The sequence below is a fragment of the Podarcis gaigeae genome (assembly GCF_964106915.1).
Source record: "Podarcis gaigeae genome assembly, chromosome: 8".
NCBI classification, from domain to species: Eukaryota; Metazoa; Chordata; class Lepidosauria; order Squamata; family Lacertidae; genus Podarcis; species Podarcis gaigeae.
The window spans coordinates 60,718,941-60,735,617 of NC_139684.1; the positions used below are offsets into that span (position 1 = coordinate 60,718,941).

General features: G+C 42.9%; 1 protein-coding gene across 2 annotated transcripts; it reads left to right on the forward strand.

Annotated features, from left to right (window-relative positions):
• Window positions 1-15,152, forward strand: LOC310850589 (gap junction beta-5 protein-like). Of its 2 annotated transcripts, XM_083752137.1 has the most exons (3): window positions 8-155; window positions 10,636-10,706; window positions 13,502-15,152. In XM_083752137.1, exon 3 carries the CDS (start codon window positions 13,527-13,529, stop codon window positions 14,361-14,363), a length of 837 nt encoding a protein of 278 aa, XP_083608263.1. In that variant the 5' UTR covers window positions 8-155; window positions 10,636-10,706; window positions 13,502-13,526; the 3' UTR covers window positions 14,364-15,152. The 2 variants fall into 2 exon arrangements, with proteins under 2 accessions (XP_083608262.1, XP_083608263.1); XM_083752136.1 differs by lacking the exon at window positions 10,636-10,706 and having other exon boundaries at window positions 1-155.
• The last annotated feature ends 1,525 nt before the right edge of the window (window positions 15,153-16,677 follow it).

Consider the following 16,677-nt stretch of genomic DNA (forward strand, 5'->3'; position numbering starts at 1 on the left):
ATTCCTCCTCCTCTGCCTTGTCCTCACTCCCAGAGTGCCGGGAGGAGCCTCTGAGCTTTGATGGCTCTTAACTGGCGAAAATATTTTTTTTTGATGCTTCGGAAGGAAGCAGCAGACTGGGAAAAGGCCCGTGAGGAAGCCAGGACTCTTACCAGGTAAGCGTGTTTGTGGTTTTCCCCCGTCACCACGGTAGGGTGAAATGTAAACTAGCCTGTTGAGAAAAGTTTGAGCTGCTGGGAGGGGGGCAGGAACAGCAGAACAGAGATAGGTTGTAGTGTAAACTTAAAGCGTATATTTTGCTTGCAGGATGTCTCAAGTTTCACCCTCAGCAACTCAAGTTACAGCTGGAAAAGAGACCCCCAACACACACACACACACACACACATCCCTCTGAAATCCTTGAGACCTGCTGCCAGTCAGTGTATGGACAATGCAAGTTGGACCAATAGGCTGACTCAGTATGAAGTGGTTTCCTATGTTCCTATGGATTGACTCTTCAGGGCTTCAGGGCTGGAGCTCAGATTTGCAATGTGGGACCAGGCTGCCACTGAGGCTGCCCTGAAAACTTTCTCCTCTTTGGAGAACCTGAGAAACCCCACATATTTCAGGAGAGGGGAACTGGACTTTGCAAACTCTAGTCCCCTCATGCTTTAATTTACACTGGCTGTAAAGGTATCAACATGCAAACGGCAAAGAGTCTCATCTGGATTTTTGCAAACAAACATGCATGAGTAATATTCTCTTCTGTAAGCTGGGTGGGTGTGGTGGAATGTCTTCCATGTTTGCAGTGCTTGTGGATGCTTGTGGGGACCTTGTGGGGAAGTGTAGATCTTGTTCATTAGTGCCTAGCAGATCCCAGTGGAATTCTGGTCAGAAAACAAAAGCACAACATTCAAAACCATAGGGTCGCTCGCAACTGTTCAAATGGCATGTTCCTTTCATGCTGGGAAACATGGGACTTGTAGTCTCCTCGGAAACTTGAGTTGGGAAGTAGGGAAAATGGCAAATTTTGTGCACCCCACCCTTTCCCACCTCCAGATCCACAAGATGAGTCTTTCACTGTTTGTGAAAGGTGTGCAGTGTGAATGGTGAGGTGGGCTGCTTCCGCCTTTTATTTAAAAAAAATGCTTCTCCACAGTAATAAGAAAAGTATTCTTATTCTTAAGAAAATATTAAAAGGGAAAATGCCGTGCAAGCCAAAGAGAGTTACATCACGCCAGAAATATTCAACAATGGAAAGGAAAGAATGAAGGAAGGTCTGAACTGCCACAGACCCATCATGCCTCACTAGCTGGCTCACCCAAAACCCTACCTCTCACTCTCTCCTCACCTTCAGCGTCATCCTACATGCTCCAACTTATTTATAAGGGACGATCCCAGTTCTCTGTTACTTATGCCTGAGAAATCACTTTGGTTTTAAGGGGTGCCTTATTCAAATCTTGCAAGTGAGAATTGATAGAGTTGTGCCACTGCTTGGAAACTGGTTCCTTTTTTTACAAAACAAGCTATTCAGTCCAGCTGTGTTCCAATGAACTTTCTAGTTCTTAAAAACTTCATCCTCAACATTCGGAATATTACAAGGTGCTGTGCTGAAGTACAGGGTCCAAAAGTAAGTCAGGGTTCACAAGATGTCTGACAGACAGAATGTCAACAGATGAAGTGTTCTTTATTATTGTATTTCCATAAAAGCAAATGCTTGGCCTGTTTAATTTGTGCCAGTTACACTGCTATTAAAGGCACATGGCATCATTCTCTTTTTTCCTGTACCTGTATTTTTCTGTGCAAGCTACTCCTGTTAGAAGAGAGTGGATCTCTCCAGCAGGGAAGATACAGGAAGTGCTTTACATTCCTTCCTTCTGATTGTTTAGCAACAGCGATTAAATGACTAAACATCCTTAACAATAGCAGCACCTGTATATCTGCCTAATAAGCCCTAAAGCATTGCCTCAATGTTTTGCTTTCTAACTTTATCAATATCTGATTTACTTACTGTTTTTAAAATGAAAAATAAGAGTCCAGACCTCCTGCTGCTGGGGGAAGAGCATGAACGTGAAGATGAAGTAGAAATCATTCAAAGTTCTGCCCCAAAATGAATTTAATTGACTTTTAGTTCATCAATGAATTACCTTCAGTTGTAGTCCAGAGATTTTTGAACTGTGAACTTTGTTCAGCTGAACTAGTTTGTTCCAAGCACTGGGTTGTCCTCTTTCACAATTCAGCTTCCTCCCCTGAGCTAAATATTTGAGTGGAGAGGTGAATGAATCGCTGTTGCACATGTATATAAATGCATGTGCATGAACATTAAGTCAATGTGCTATGCACAAACAGGCTTCTTTGGCCTCCAGATGCTGTTAACTAAAATTCCTTCTTCCCTGGCCATTGGCCATGCTAGCTGAGGCTGCTGGGAGTTGGAGTCCAACAACATCTGGGGGGATAACAGGTTCCCCATCCCTGCACTAAGGTGCATTTTTAACTTTTTGTAACAGATAGAAGACAAATAAATGTCTTTGAATAAAATTTTAAGGGGAAGAGCAACTGCTCTCCCTATACATAATTTGATGCAGAACAGGCTATGGCTGAGTTAAGAAATAAAGTGTACAAATGCTTCAGCAATGTACAAAAGAGGAACTGAGGCAAGTGTCAGGCAAGATCCTGGCCTTGGTATGAGATTAGGGGTGTGACTCACATGCAGCTCCCTATTGTCATATGTGAAGTGTTGGATGGTATCTCACCCTTGTTTCTATCAGCTATAATGGTGCACCACTCCTGTCCTTATTTCCTTCCAAAACATAGCATGCACAATGTATGTGGGGCTTCCCTTGCACTTGGACCAGAATCTGCAATCGGTGCAGAATGCTGCAGTATGATTGCGGAGAGTAGTGAGATCCTACAAACATGCTACACCCCTTCTCAAAGATCTACACTGGCTTTTTAAAGGGAAATTCCCTTATTCCGAATAGGATTCCTTGCAAGAAAACGGAAAAGTTGACAGCTATGCCACCATGGCCAAGTGGGGTTTTGAACCCAGGTCTCCAAGATCCTAGCCCTCTAACCACTGTACCACACTATCTCTTCTACTGTAACAGGAGGGTCTGAATAATGGCCAGCATGTAGGTTGTGCCATGGCAATACACCTTTCTATTCTCCAATGTTTCTTGCAAGTACCAGCTCCATCTGAATGTTCTTTCTACTGCTGTGTGTCACATGGTAGGGTTTGGAGCACCCAGATTCCACTATTTCCATCAACCCCATATCTATTTCCCCTCAAATAATGTGATAGGTAATGCAGGGTGAAGGCCTATGTGCTGTTTTCCACAAAGCACACCTGTTCCTCTCCAAACACATGACAGCACCATTTTGCCCACAGGGCACCTTGAGGAAATGACAAGAAGACGGGTGCTGGAACTGTCCAGACATGAGATGGGTACTTAAAATCTCGTGTCACCTCTTTTGCCTCCCATAATATGTCACTTCCCATCCTTCAGGGAATGGCCTCCTGGATTGAAAAGCTGAATCAGCCATGTAGGAAACTTCATCCTTGGCTTAATTGCATTCCGCCTACATATTGTACAAAAAGGTGACTGGAATTTGGGGTGCTCAAATATTTCACTATATGCATTTTAAGCAAAACAACCTAATTTACACTGTCCAGATTAATATATGGATCAGAAATCAGCCATCCTTAGGTTTTCACATTTCTCAAAGTTTTGGGACCCAGTTCTTGGCTTAAGAAAAGTAGCAAAATGCATACAAAAGTTTGTATTTTAGGTTAAAATTTGTATTTTACTGTAAAATGTGTACATATTCCTTATTTACATCCCAACTTTACACCAAGAAGCTCAAGATGACATCAATGGTTTCCCCCTTCCCATTTAATATTTACAACAGTCCTGTGTTAGGCTAAGAGATACAGTAGCTGACCCAAAGTCACCCAGTGAGCTCCACAGCTGGGTGGGGATTTGAACTCTGGTCTGCCAAGTATGACACTCTACATTATAGTGGCCCATCTCCCTGAACATACAAAAGTAACAAAAGTAAAGTGAACTTTCATGCACTTTATTGAAAAAGTAGGTTGATGGTTGATGTGGAAAATACAAGCATTCTTCAAAAATTGCACATTTTTTTGCAATGCAAATAATTTTCTGCCCCTTCAGTTTTGCTGGTGTTCACTTATGAGCCTGCCGTGTGCCATTTTGTGAGGATTTCTTTTTAGAAGGCCAGAAGAGTCCCCTTTCAAACTGCATGCATTTTGTTCTCACTTTTAATGTAAGATGCACTTTACCCATCAAGCACCCATTTCCCAATGCTTTTCACGGCATTTCCCATGAAACACACATTTTGTACACTTTTTCCAATGTAAAAATGAGAAATTTATGGGTCATTTTAAGCACACTGAAGTTACACTTCAAAATTATAGGCAAGTGTGTTGTGACCCACACACAGCTTCAGGAGTCTCAAGTCAACTCTTAACTGCCGAAGAAAGGGGACTTGAATAAATCTCTCCTCCATCTCTCACTACAACCCCGTTTGCTGAAGGACTACAGAAGCTTTGTGTAGTCACAAGGTCCCTTCCAACTCTACAGTTCTTTGATTCTGTGATCTACCAGTTCACCACTACACTCATGTACACATAACACAATATTTGTATCTCGAGTTGGGAGTGATTCTGAATTAGCCAACCACTCCCTCCTCTTCCTTCTATAACTAGGCACTATGTAACTAGATGTTGTTGCGAAATAAGAGCACCCAGTTTGCTTGGATGACTGTGCCCAGGACTTACGATGCTTTCCCTTCACCCCATTCCAGGATGTGATCTCAGCTACTTTTATAAGACATCCTGCTGCTTTGCTTCTGTTTGTTGATTCTTGCAAAGAATGCTCATTGCAGACAACTGTTTGTTTGTTTGTTTGTTTGTTTGATTGATTGATTGATTGACAGTAATTATATACTGCTTTTCAGGCAGGCCTCATAAAGCAATTTATATAAGATTATTACAACAATAAGCATCCTTTTTTTGTTTTGTTTTTAAAGTTACAATAGAACACAAAAGACAAGTTGTTTAGAAGAAGCTGTTAGTGCTTCTTCTCATTCCCCTAAGGGCTCATTCTCCTCAGGGCTCGATTGTCCTGTGCTGGCAGTTCAGGAGGGCAGAGGCCACTAAATGGTGGCTATTGCTCAGGCTTCTGTCTTTTCCCAAATGTGAACATTTGGGGAGAAATTTGATTCCGTTATCATTTAAAGGCAAGCTCGTTTGCACTTTCTGAAACAATATGCAAACTGGAATGCAGCCATCCTTTGAAATTCACACTTCTGCAGATTTTGCAGCACCATGTAATGCATGTGCTAAAGTAAAGTGTGCATAGAAATCTACATATGAGTGGAAATAAACATGTTTGTGTGTGTGTGTGTGTGTGTGTGTGTGTGTGTGGATGTGGGTGGAGCTGTGGTGTAAATCACTGAGCCTAGGGCTTGCCGATCAGAAGGTCAATGGTTCGAATCCCCGTGACGGGGTGAGCTCCCGTTGCTTGGTCCCAGCTCCTGCCAACCTAGCAGTTCGAAAGCACGTCAAAGTGCAAGTAGATAAATAGGTACCACTCTGGTGGGAAGGTAATTGGCGTTTCCATGCGCTGCTCTGGTTTCGCCAGAAGTGGCTTAGTCATGCTGGCCACATGACCTGGAAAAGCTGTCTGCAGACAAACATCAGCTCCCTCAGTGAGTAAAGCAAGATGAACGCCGCAACCCCAGAGTCGTGAGGAATTTTTTATTTAAAAATAATATATTGCAAACTGATGAGGAAGTGTGGAGAACTTGGGAAACTGAGAAATAGAAATGGGAAGCTTGGTCCATCCATCTAACTACAGCACTTTTGGTTGTTATGATTGATCACTAATATTTTGTTTCTTGGACCAGAGAGGGACGTGGAGGGATTCTGACCTGAAGAGCCTGTTGGTTCATCTGATTCACCTACTGTGGGAAGAGTAGGAGGGGATGCTGACCCAGATGATGCAGACAGAGTGCATGACTCATTCCCACTGCCACCTTGTTCCATTAATTGTGGTTGTTAGGCTGTACCTGGCAACTACTCGCCTTTGTCTGATGAAACTATTTGCAAAAGAAGGAAATAGATTTGGATGGGAGCATAGTCATGAAACTGCACGTCTTATGTCCTCAGCACAATCTCTCAAGGCACATCCTTCAGGACTGAGTGTGCAAAAATGGCCATCCAGCTGATGTTGGACTCCAGTTCCCATCAGCCCCAGCAAACATGGCCAGGGGTCATGGATAATGGGAGTTGTAGTGCATCAACATCAGGAGGGCTAGAGATTCCCCGCACCTGATCTAACCAGTAAACAGTCAATTTTGGCATCTAAAGTATTTGTGAAGGGGCAAAAAAAGAGATGCGCACAATTTTGCCTAGTATGTGCATTTTAGCAAGTAATTTTCTTTAAATTTCCTCTATTTTTGCATGTCATTTTCATTACTGCACTCTTTAGTCTTCTTTTGTGCTAATATGCACATCTTTAATGCACTGTTTGTTTGGAGTTCTGAATCAAAATATGGAGAAATGCAAATTTTGAAGGGGAGAACTATATTCCAGTTTGCATATTATTTCAGATGTGCATTAACATGTGAACAGTTTTTTCTACCATCCCTTCATGCAAGCAATCTTGTTTTCTTGGATAAGAGATGCATAGCGTCATGTACTAGCACAGAAGAAGTTGTAGAGTTGGACTGGGATGCAAACACACAAAGAAAAGCCTGATAGGACTGGAGAGCGATGAAGATGGCAGTCAAGTCTTAAGCTTTAAAAAAGTGTATAAAGCAAATACGGAGGCAAGAGAGGGTGGGAGCTTCAATAAAATGGGTTTCACAAAGCAAAGCAGAATGGACAACTTAGGTGCTTCATAAATAAATTGGCCATTTGGCCATTTGGGTGTGATCCAGCAGGATTCTTCTTATGTTATTTAACAAGATTTATCAACTAATTAATCAACAGAAACCTCAGAATGGTTTACATAAAACAAAATAAAAAACTAATGGTTGAAATACTGATAAAAGCAAACTTTACAAAGCAAGTAAAATAAGATTTTATTAAAATATAGATAAAATCGGTTTTTTAAAAAAGAAAAGTACCTAATAAAATTACATGTCAGGGTAAGCTTGCCCAAACAAGAAAAGTGTTTATCATGCATTGAAACCACTACAGCTGAAGATGCCTGCCTAATATTAAGAGGCAGGGAGTTGCAGGGAGTAGGTGCTACCGCACTGGAATATTCATTATGTTCTTAGCGATTACATTTAAATTCATCACCAAACGTAGGTGCCTTATAAATGTTGTATAATTATTATGATTATGATTGTTTTATTAAATTTCTATGCCACCCTTCATCCAAAGATCACAGGGTGGTTTACAATACAAAAACACAAAAATGCATACTGCAATAACAAACAAAAACAATAACACATACACACACATAAACACACACCCCATGCAGTTTAAAAGGCCATGTTTAATTAGCCAAAGGCCTGGGAATGGAGGAATGTTTTTTTGCCTGGTGCTGAAAGATGAGAGTGAACAAAGTGATCACACAGAGATCACACAACAGCAATTCCAAGCAATGACCATACACACACCCTTTCCTCTCCGCCAAAGTCCTCCCAGGTCTTCTGCTGATTCTTCCATGTCCATTATTTCTCTCCTTAATCATTTAACACAGGAGTGGGGAAAGTAGTGTCCTCTGGGTGTTGCTAGACTGACCATTCTTGACCATTGGCCATGCTGGGGCTGATGGAAGTTGTGGTCCAGCAATATCTGAAAGGCCACATGCTCCCCAGCCTTGATGTACTGCCCTGCATTGTATCATTCATTCATTCATTCATTCATTCATTCATTCATTTACAAAGCATGAGAATCTGAAGCTTCCTTAGATGGGCCAGTGGTCTGACTCAGTATAATTCTGTACAGTGGTACCTCTGGTTGTGAATGCTTCTGGTTATGAACACTTCAGGTTACGAGCTCTGCTAACCCAGAAGTAGCTGCTCCTGGTTGCGAACTTTGGCCCAGGTTGCGAACAGAAATAGCGCACTGGAGGCGCACACGCAGCAGGAGGCCCCATTAGCAAAAGCGTGTCTCAGGATAAGAATGGTTTCAGCTTAAGAACGGACCTCCAGAATGAATTATGTAAGTTCGTAACCAGAGGTACCACTGTATTGTCTACCCAGCAGTTTTCTTAAAGTTTAAGACAAGAATTTGCCCAGCCCTATTTTGGGACACCAGAGATGTCTGACATCAAAGTATATGCTTTTCCACTCAGTTTTACAATATAACACATTTGATAAAAAACAGATTAGACAGAATCACAGAAGAGAGGTCTATTGATGTGTAACACGCATGGTAGTTCCAGGGAACCGCTATCTGGAGCAATAATCATATAACTCTGAATAGTGAAGCACATCAGGTAGAGATTAGGGCTGGGCAATATTAGGTTTTCAACACTGCAGTGGATCGCAGTTTGGCGATATGCCACAATGTTGAAAAAGCTGCATTGGCCCCAGCCCTTGTGGCGCTGGGTGAAACTGCTGCAGCTCTCACCATGGGAGCTGAGGCTCTTTCACCGCAGTGCCTTTTTAAGTTGAGGCCAATGAAGCTGGACCAAGATGGAGGGAGTCCTGTAATGGAGCCTGGCAGGCTCCGTCAGCCGGACTCCTTTCCCTCTCACTGGCCAAGGGGAAGGGGGTTGGCAAGCAACCTCCTCCTTGGAGAAAGAGGCCTCTTGCTCACCACTGCCACCCCCTCCCCACTGTGCGAGCCCAAATCTTTTTCCTGCTTGTATGCTAGCAGGAGAAGGATTGGGGCTGCTCAGCAGGGGAGCAGAAAGCACCCTGCCCCCAACTGAGTGAGCCCAGATCCTCCTCCTGCTCTCATGCAAGCAGGAGAAGGATTGGGGCTTCCTCAGCTGGGGATTGGGAGCAGTTTAACAGCATCCCCAGCACACTGAGTCCTAGGGGTCTCAAGAGCGGTGGCGGTTTCGCCAGTGATATACCGCTGAGTGAAACCACCATCACGGTCTGCCCCTCATACCGGTCCTGGGCGATATATCGATAACTCACCCAGCCCGAGTAGAGATGCAGGAGAAGGTCATTCAGAACCTACCCACTTTGCACTTCCTGAACCAATATGTGAAAGAAAACGTAGATATTCTTTCTGCATTTTGTGATGTAGCTCTTGAACCCACCCACGCAAAAATGTACAAAAATGCATTATATTAGAGAAACTTGTTTGTAATAAGGTGTGCAGTGGGAAAATCACATTTAAAAATCAGTATATTAAGAGCAGTGAACCTAAAACTACAAATGTTTATGTGGATATATAGATTGTTACATACCACCACAATCTCCAAGTGGCGTGAGATTCCAGGGGTTCCAGGCACTTACCCAGAGACTCTGTTTCCTTTTGGGAATGAGGCATAGCAGAGAGTCTGGTGCCTTTATGATATATGGTTTATTTAAACACATACTGTATGCAACCTGAACCTACAATGCAGAGGCTCACAGCATCAACCAAAAAGGTTTTGTTTCTCTCATAGCTGCGGCCTTGGATTCAAACAGAAATCAAGCATAGATCTGCCTCTCTGGCTTTCCAGCTTGCTGGTTAAGTTCAAATCCCTACACACATGAAGCCTCATCCCTGGCTTTTGTCCTTCTCACTCTCTGTAAATTGAGCAAGGGGCCCCACCCATTTGCCATCTCCCACAGAGCCTCTTAATCCCCCTTAATGGCTCATCACCCAGGCTATCACCTCATGAGGAAGCTAGCCTGGCTTAATTAGATTATAACACTTGCTGGATCTGGGGATTAGAGGAGTCTGGCACTCCAAACTCATAACAATATTATCAACTGATGCAGAAATGGGGCGAACTGAGAGAAGCCAAAATCAACAGATTTGTCCCTCCTAACATGAGGGCAGAAAACCACCATCTCACCCTGCTTTTGAGCATCCGGAGGCCTAAGCTTGGCTGTGGTTGGAAACAAGTTCTGGAAATGGAAATTCTGTTTGCTCTAGCATGGAAATTCTTATGCTGTGGTCTTTGTGCTAGGTCTGTGATGAATTAGTAAACCTTGGCTGATTTTATGGATTAAAGATGAATCATTTTGTAAAGACATATTTTGTTTCCACTTCCCGGTCTCTCACCCTGTGATTTTCTATAAGGGATTCTTAAAGGAGAGGGAAACATCAGTTTTAATGTTATCTTCTCATTTACTGAGGTGGTAAGTAGAGTTGTGTAGTGACCACAACATTCACCTTGTATCTAAATCTGTAGCATTCGTAAGCAGCCCAATCTTTTTCAGATCTATTCTGTGCTCTTCCAATACAATTTGTTATTTGGCCCCAAATCCTTTATGTTAAATCTGAAACTTTGTTTTGCCTCCATTGACTTGTACAGAGAATCTGGAAACAAAAAGCAAATAAGCAAGCAAATCTTTTCACATACGTTGGTGAAATTTACAATCAAAGGAGCTCCTCCAGAGTGGATTAAGCCTGCCAATTGTCATGCAGATCCAGAGAGGAGTCTTTGTGCAGGGAACCTTTATTTTTTTTATAAAAAAGTCTCTAAATTGTTTATTTTCTGCCAGAATTGGATGCAGATTGCAGACATGGTCTCCCCTTCTGAAAGGATGAAGCTTGCCAAATTTCAGAAAGATAGGTGAGTGGTTCTCCTGTAAGGACAGGCAATGGAGGAAGGAACAGAAATCACACACAGCCCTAGTTTTGCGGGGAGGGGCACTCAGTTTGAGGGACATGTGGGAGGTGCCCCTGCATTAGATACCCACCAAAACTCTGACAAATAGTTCCAGGGGCAATCATAGAACTGTAGAGTTGGAAGGGATCACGAGGGTCATCTAGTCCAATACTGGAATCCTTCACCCACCGTGGGGTTCAAACCCATGACTTTGAGATTAAGAGTCTCATTCTGTACCAACTAAGCTATCCCAGAGTTATTGCACTGGGTGATTTTACCTTCATTATTTTTTAAAAAATGGAAAAGTCAACATTTTCTCACTGTGAATAAAATAGAGTTCTGTTATTTTAATTGTTAGAGAGAGAGAAATGACTCAGTAACTACCAGGCCACCCAAGTAGTTTACCTGCACAGCATCTTCCCTACTTTAACAGCTAAAATTCATGTTCACTTAACACACATCCAATTATTGTGATTGGAGTTCACCAGGAAAATAATTCACTGTGACTAAAAGCTAGAGCTTTCTGTCAAAGTGAAAGATTCCCCGCACCTCTCCAGTCCTGCCCTCTCAAGCTCTCATTGTTCAGCTTGGCTTTGTTTCTCAGAAAATACAGGGGAAACCTGAAGCAAGAGAGATACTCCAGCAGGTGGGGAGTCCCCCATTTTGTCCAACATTGAAATGTGAAATAATTCCCCAACTCTGCCTCGTTAATTGAGATATACACAGAGCTGAAACACACCCCTGGTGGCAAACTTAATTTTTGTTTGTATCAGTTGATGCGAGACGTCATATGGTGGTACTCCTCCACTACATATAGGCACATACATTCATGAGAGAAGACTCAGATGCAACACTTCCCTGGGCGTTCTGCCAAAATCTGTTGGGTTCCACCTCAGATTCACCAAAAATCAATGGACTCTGCCCCCGGCTTCTCTTCCAGATAACTGCCCTGTACCAGAACACTTCTATTAAGGATCCAGAAATTGTCATCCCCATGTTCCTGAGATGATAATGTTGCCACGTGTCCTAACATTATAGAGGACATCCCCAGTTTGAAGGGCTACCTAGTCCAAGTCCAAGTAATGAAACCTCAAGAAGGGAAAACAAAGGTCTTGAAGCTGCCCATCAACAGTGAGGATGGCAGTGTGCCCTCAATCTTTCCCGACATCAGGGTCTTTTCCAGGGAGTCTTTTCTTCTCATGAGGTGGCCAAAGTATTGGAGCCTCAGCTTCAGGATCTGCCCTTCCAGTGAGCACTCAGGGCTGATTTCAATCAGAATGGATAGGTTTGATCTTCTTGACGTCCGTGGGACTCTCAAGAGTGTCCTCCAGCACCATAATATGTGGCAAAATATATTGTATTTCTGCTTAATTGTACTTCTTCCTATATTTGCATCAAACTATGAAACTATGTAAATCGCCATATATCGCAAACCATCTATGTAAATCAGTGCCCTGTGAGATGCCAAGTACCCAATGTTTCACAGCAGAACAAAATGGAGACACTCTTGAAAACTTGCAACACCATTATTCTCATCAGTGATCAATGTTAGGCACCTTCATCACACACATACACCTGTTACACATTGCAGAAAACCTGGAGACTCTTTCCTTCCAGTAGCACTTCTTCCTTCTTAGGGAGATGAGGGTAGGGTGGGTTGTATATGGGTTATTTCCTGGCCTGTAAGAACATGTAGCAAGATTGGTTGAAACATGCAATCCTCTGGGTGAGAGGCACATGGTGTGGGAGAGTGGAATGAATGGATTTTGAAAACTATTGTTGTTGTTTAGTCATTTAGTTGTGTCCGACTCTTCGTGGCCCCATGGACCAGAGAAAACTATTAGGTCCATAAATTGCTATAGGTGTTTTCTAGCCCTGGATGTTAAATCAATTGTGCTTTGTGGTGAGGAGAGGGGGTCATAGCTGAACCCAGAAAGTTCTACATGCTGTGATTAGTGGTGGGCCAAGTTCCCTCAGCTTGCCTTACAAGCCATTCATTTCTTCTGAACCTTTCTGGGAAATATTCACAATGCAGTCTTATTTGTTTGTTTTTCTGAGAAAGCTTGGGGAAAAACAACTAGGTGAAGCTCATGGACACACACTTTTCAAGCAAGGGTAACTGGTGGCAGATACAAGAGAGACATTAATCCTGCTTTTTATTGTAGCAGGCATTTAACTGAAGTCTGATTTTATAATTTTAACTTCATTCTGTTGCTGTAAGGGATGATCATAATTCAGCACGTCCAAAGTCCCTGATTGCAAATTCACACCATTATAGTTGAGATGATATAGATACAGATATAGATATAGATATAGATTATAGATGATATAGATATATAGATATAGATATAGATGGAATTATGACTTTTACTGTGACCTGATAAGAACCTTCAGAAGGGGAGATCAAATTGGGTAGGCATGGCAGAATGGATACGGAAAGACAATGGAGCTTGTACATGAAATGGCAAGACTGAAAGTTAAGGGAAGCTTCAGTTCTTTTTGGTTCTTTCCATCTCTTTGATGTGATTCAGGACTAGCAGCAAGGTGTTGATGACAACTTCAAAAAGGGGTGGAGAACCTTTGACCCTTCAGATGTTGCTACAACTCCCATCAGCCCCAGCAACCATGGCCAATGGCCAGGAATTATGGGAGTTGTAGTTCAGCAACACAGGTCCCACACACCTGATTTAGAGGTTGCTTTGCTAGACATACATAGACACATATAGCATTTCTAACTCCATCATCTTATTTCTTTTCAGGTATTTTAAGTAGAAACCAGAGGCCATGAACTGGGGAGTCTTTCAAGGGCTCCTGAGCGGGGCAAACAAATATTCCACAGCCTTTGGACGTATTTGGCTCTCAGTGGTCTTCATCTTCCGGCTTCTAGTCTACATAGTGGCAGCAGAGAAGGTTTGGGGAGATGACCAGAAGGACTTTGACTGCAATACTGAGCAACCAGGTTGCCCAAATGTCTGCTATGACCATTACTTCCCAATCTCCCACATCCGCCTCTGGGCCCTACAGCTCATTCTGGTTACCTGTCCTTCCCTGCTGGTAATCATGCATGTTGCCTACCGAGAAGCCAAACTGGAGAAATATAGGAAGAAGGTTGGAGCAGACTATGCACTGCGCTATCCTCCTGGCAAGAAGCGTGGAGGTTTGTGGTGGACCTATTTCTTCAGCCTCATCTTCAAGTCTGCTGTGGACATTATATTCCTCTTTATCTTCTACCACGTGTACCCAAACTACAGACTCCCCAGTGTGGTGAAATGCTCCCTCGAACCTTGTCCCAATGTTGTAGACTGCTTCATAGCCAGGCCCACAGAGAAGAACATCTTCACCCTTTTCATGGTCATCACTACCTGTGTTTGCATCCTCCTCGGCCTTGTTGAAGCCTTCTACCTCGTTGGGAAACGATGTACAGAGTGTCTTGAGCCCAAAAATGAAAGCCACAGGAGGCAGGGCAGTGAATGGATGAGAAAAGAGGACACTTGCTCACTGCCCAACAGCAAACATGACCCAAATGAAGTGGGTGTGCAGGTGTTCCATGGTGCAGATTACAAACCATCTACCTCCATCATCAAGGCTGCTCCACCTTCCCAGAGAACTCTAAGCACATAAACTACCCAGTCAAAATTAAATCCTGGGAAATTTGGAAGTTAATGGAAACCTTATGGGGAAAAAACAATATGACTTCATTCTCAGAATGATCAGTGCCTGCTGCTAGGCAGGACATTTGCATGATGTGCCAGAAGGCATGTCAGAGTATTCCAATAAAAACAGTAGACATTGCTGGTGCGCACTTATTCATCCCATGTCTGAAAAGGAAATCACTGCAGCAAATTTGTTGCTGTCGTTTTCAGTCCACAGATGATATGCGATGATATGTAACTGATGGTGTTTTCTCCCCACATCACCCCCAAAAGTATTATGTTTCCTTTTAATTGAAATGAATAGGGAAGAATGACATGATTAATTACATAACATTGTGCCATAGTGAGAGGAATAATGTCATTTTCTGTCAGAAGCCAAAGTGCAGCAGGAGGGAAGCAGAGCTGCATCTGGAAAATATGTGATGGGACAGAAAATAGTGCTTTCTTGCGTCCCTTTGTGCAAGATGGAAATGGAGAAAGGAATGGCCTACAGTATTTCAGGCCCCAACCCAGCTCAGGCTGTTCAATTTTTTGATGTCCATATTTGATCCAAAAATATATTAAAGTCATTTCAAAATTCACTGGTTCCCTCAGCTCATTCCATCTAAACCACTTACATTGTATACTGTCCCATAACTCATCCAGTCAAATTTTTAAAGACCTCCCCACCACCAGCGAAAGGTGGCTAGCATACTTGGTACTGAGATCTCAGGAGTGAAAAGCAATATTGAAATAAAGATCTCTAATGGAGAAGAAATGGTGTTGGTCTAGTCCTGTTGCAGCATTGCAGTTCTTAATCTGAAAAATATGCACATTTTTATTATGAATATTATTTAGAGAGAGAGAGAGTCATATACTGTATAACATACACAATAAATGGGATGTGGGTGGCGCTGTGGTCTAAAGCACTGAACCTCTTGGCCTTGCCGATCAGAAAGTCGGCAGTTTGAATCCCCATGACGGGGTGAGCTCCTGTTGCTCTGTCCCAGCTCCTGCTGACCTAGCATTTTGAAAGCACACCAGTGCAAGTAGATAAATAGGTACTGCTATGGCAGGAAGGTAAACAGTGTTTCTGTGCGCTCTGGTTTCCATCAAGGTGTTCCATTGCGCCAGAAGCGGTTTAGTCATGCTGGCCACATGACCCAGAAAGCTGTCTGTGGACAAATACCGGCTCCCTTGGTCTGAAAGTGAGATGAGTCGCCTTTGACTGGACTTAACTGTCCAGGAGTCCTTTACCTTAACCTTCCTCTCCTCCCCACTATAGGTCACCATGTGACCCCAATTCCAAATTGTTGGGCAGACTCTCCACAGCAGTCCCCTTGCACAAGGAGCTTTCCATTACACAAGCAAACAGACATCACTGAATGTTGCCTACTAAATCTAACTGCTGGACATAAAATGTAGAATATTTAAAAAAAAAAGATCATATATGTGGGTGGGGGTGTGAGAGAGAGCTGAATCAGTCCCTGCCCCAGTTATTTCCAAGTCTGTTTTCACATATTCTACGACAAGATTCCAACTATTTCATGTCATAAACTCTTAGCATTATTGTCAGTTTAATGATCCCCAGCTGTACTCAAAATTCCCAACTAATGCTGCAACCCAACCTCACTTACCTGGGAGTAAGCCTCATTGAATCCAATACAGAATATTTCTGAGTAGACACAGACAACATTGCACTGTAGATCTTCCTTCCTGGGTTTGTGATTTACCTTCCCGGCTTTTTTTTTAAAAAAAAATTATTAAAGGATTTTTTTGTGTGTTACAAAACAAACAGATGATGAGGGAAAGGTCCGTCTGTTGTCTACACTTTCAATTGAATAAAAAATTCTTGCTAAGTTGACATATAGAAAACCTCTGAATCTGTTGTGGTTGTTGGTATCCGTCTGTCATGAGAGACAATGGAGTGCACCTCTGGACGTGAAGTCAAACCACTGCGTTAGCAGCATCAAAGTGACATCCCTGGGGTGCAAGCTTGGGCAGTGTGTATGAAGGTCCAGGGCTGCCTAGACAACAAGACCCACTCTCAGCCTCACTGATATGGTCCGAAGGAAAGGAAAGCCATATGTTTGACACCAGCTTGGTTGCTGGAGTTGCCAGAAGGAAGTGTACAAGGTGCCATCCAACTGTCTTAGGGACTCCACTCCGGATTTGTGTAGGGTTTGCTCCTTAGCCTTTTCTTCTTCTGCAAATATCCTTGAGGGCAGTGGAGGTTTAGGATCAGTGTTTTCCTTCTCCAAGGTGGGCTCCCTTCTTAGGTTGACGAGCCCCATCTGCTCCAC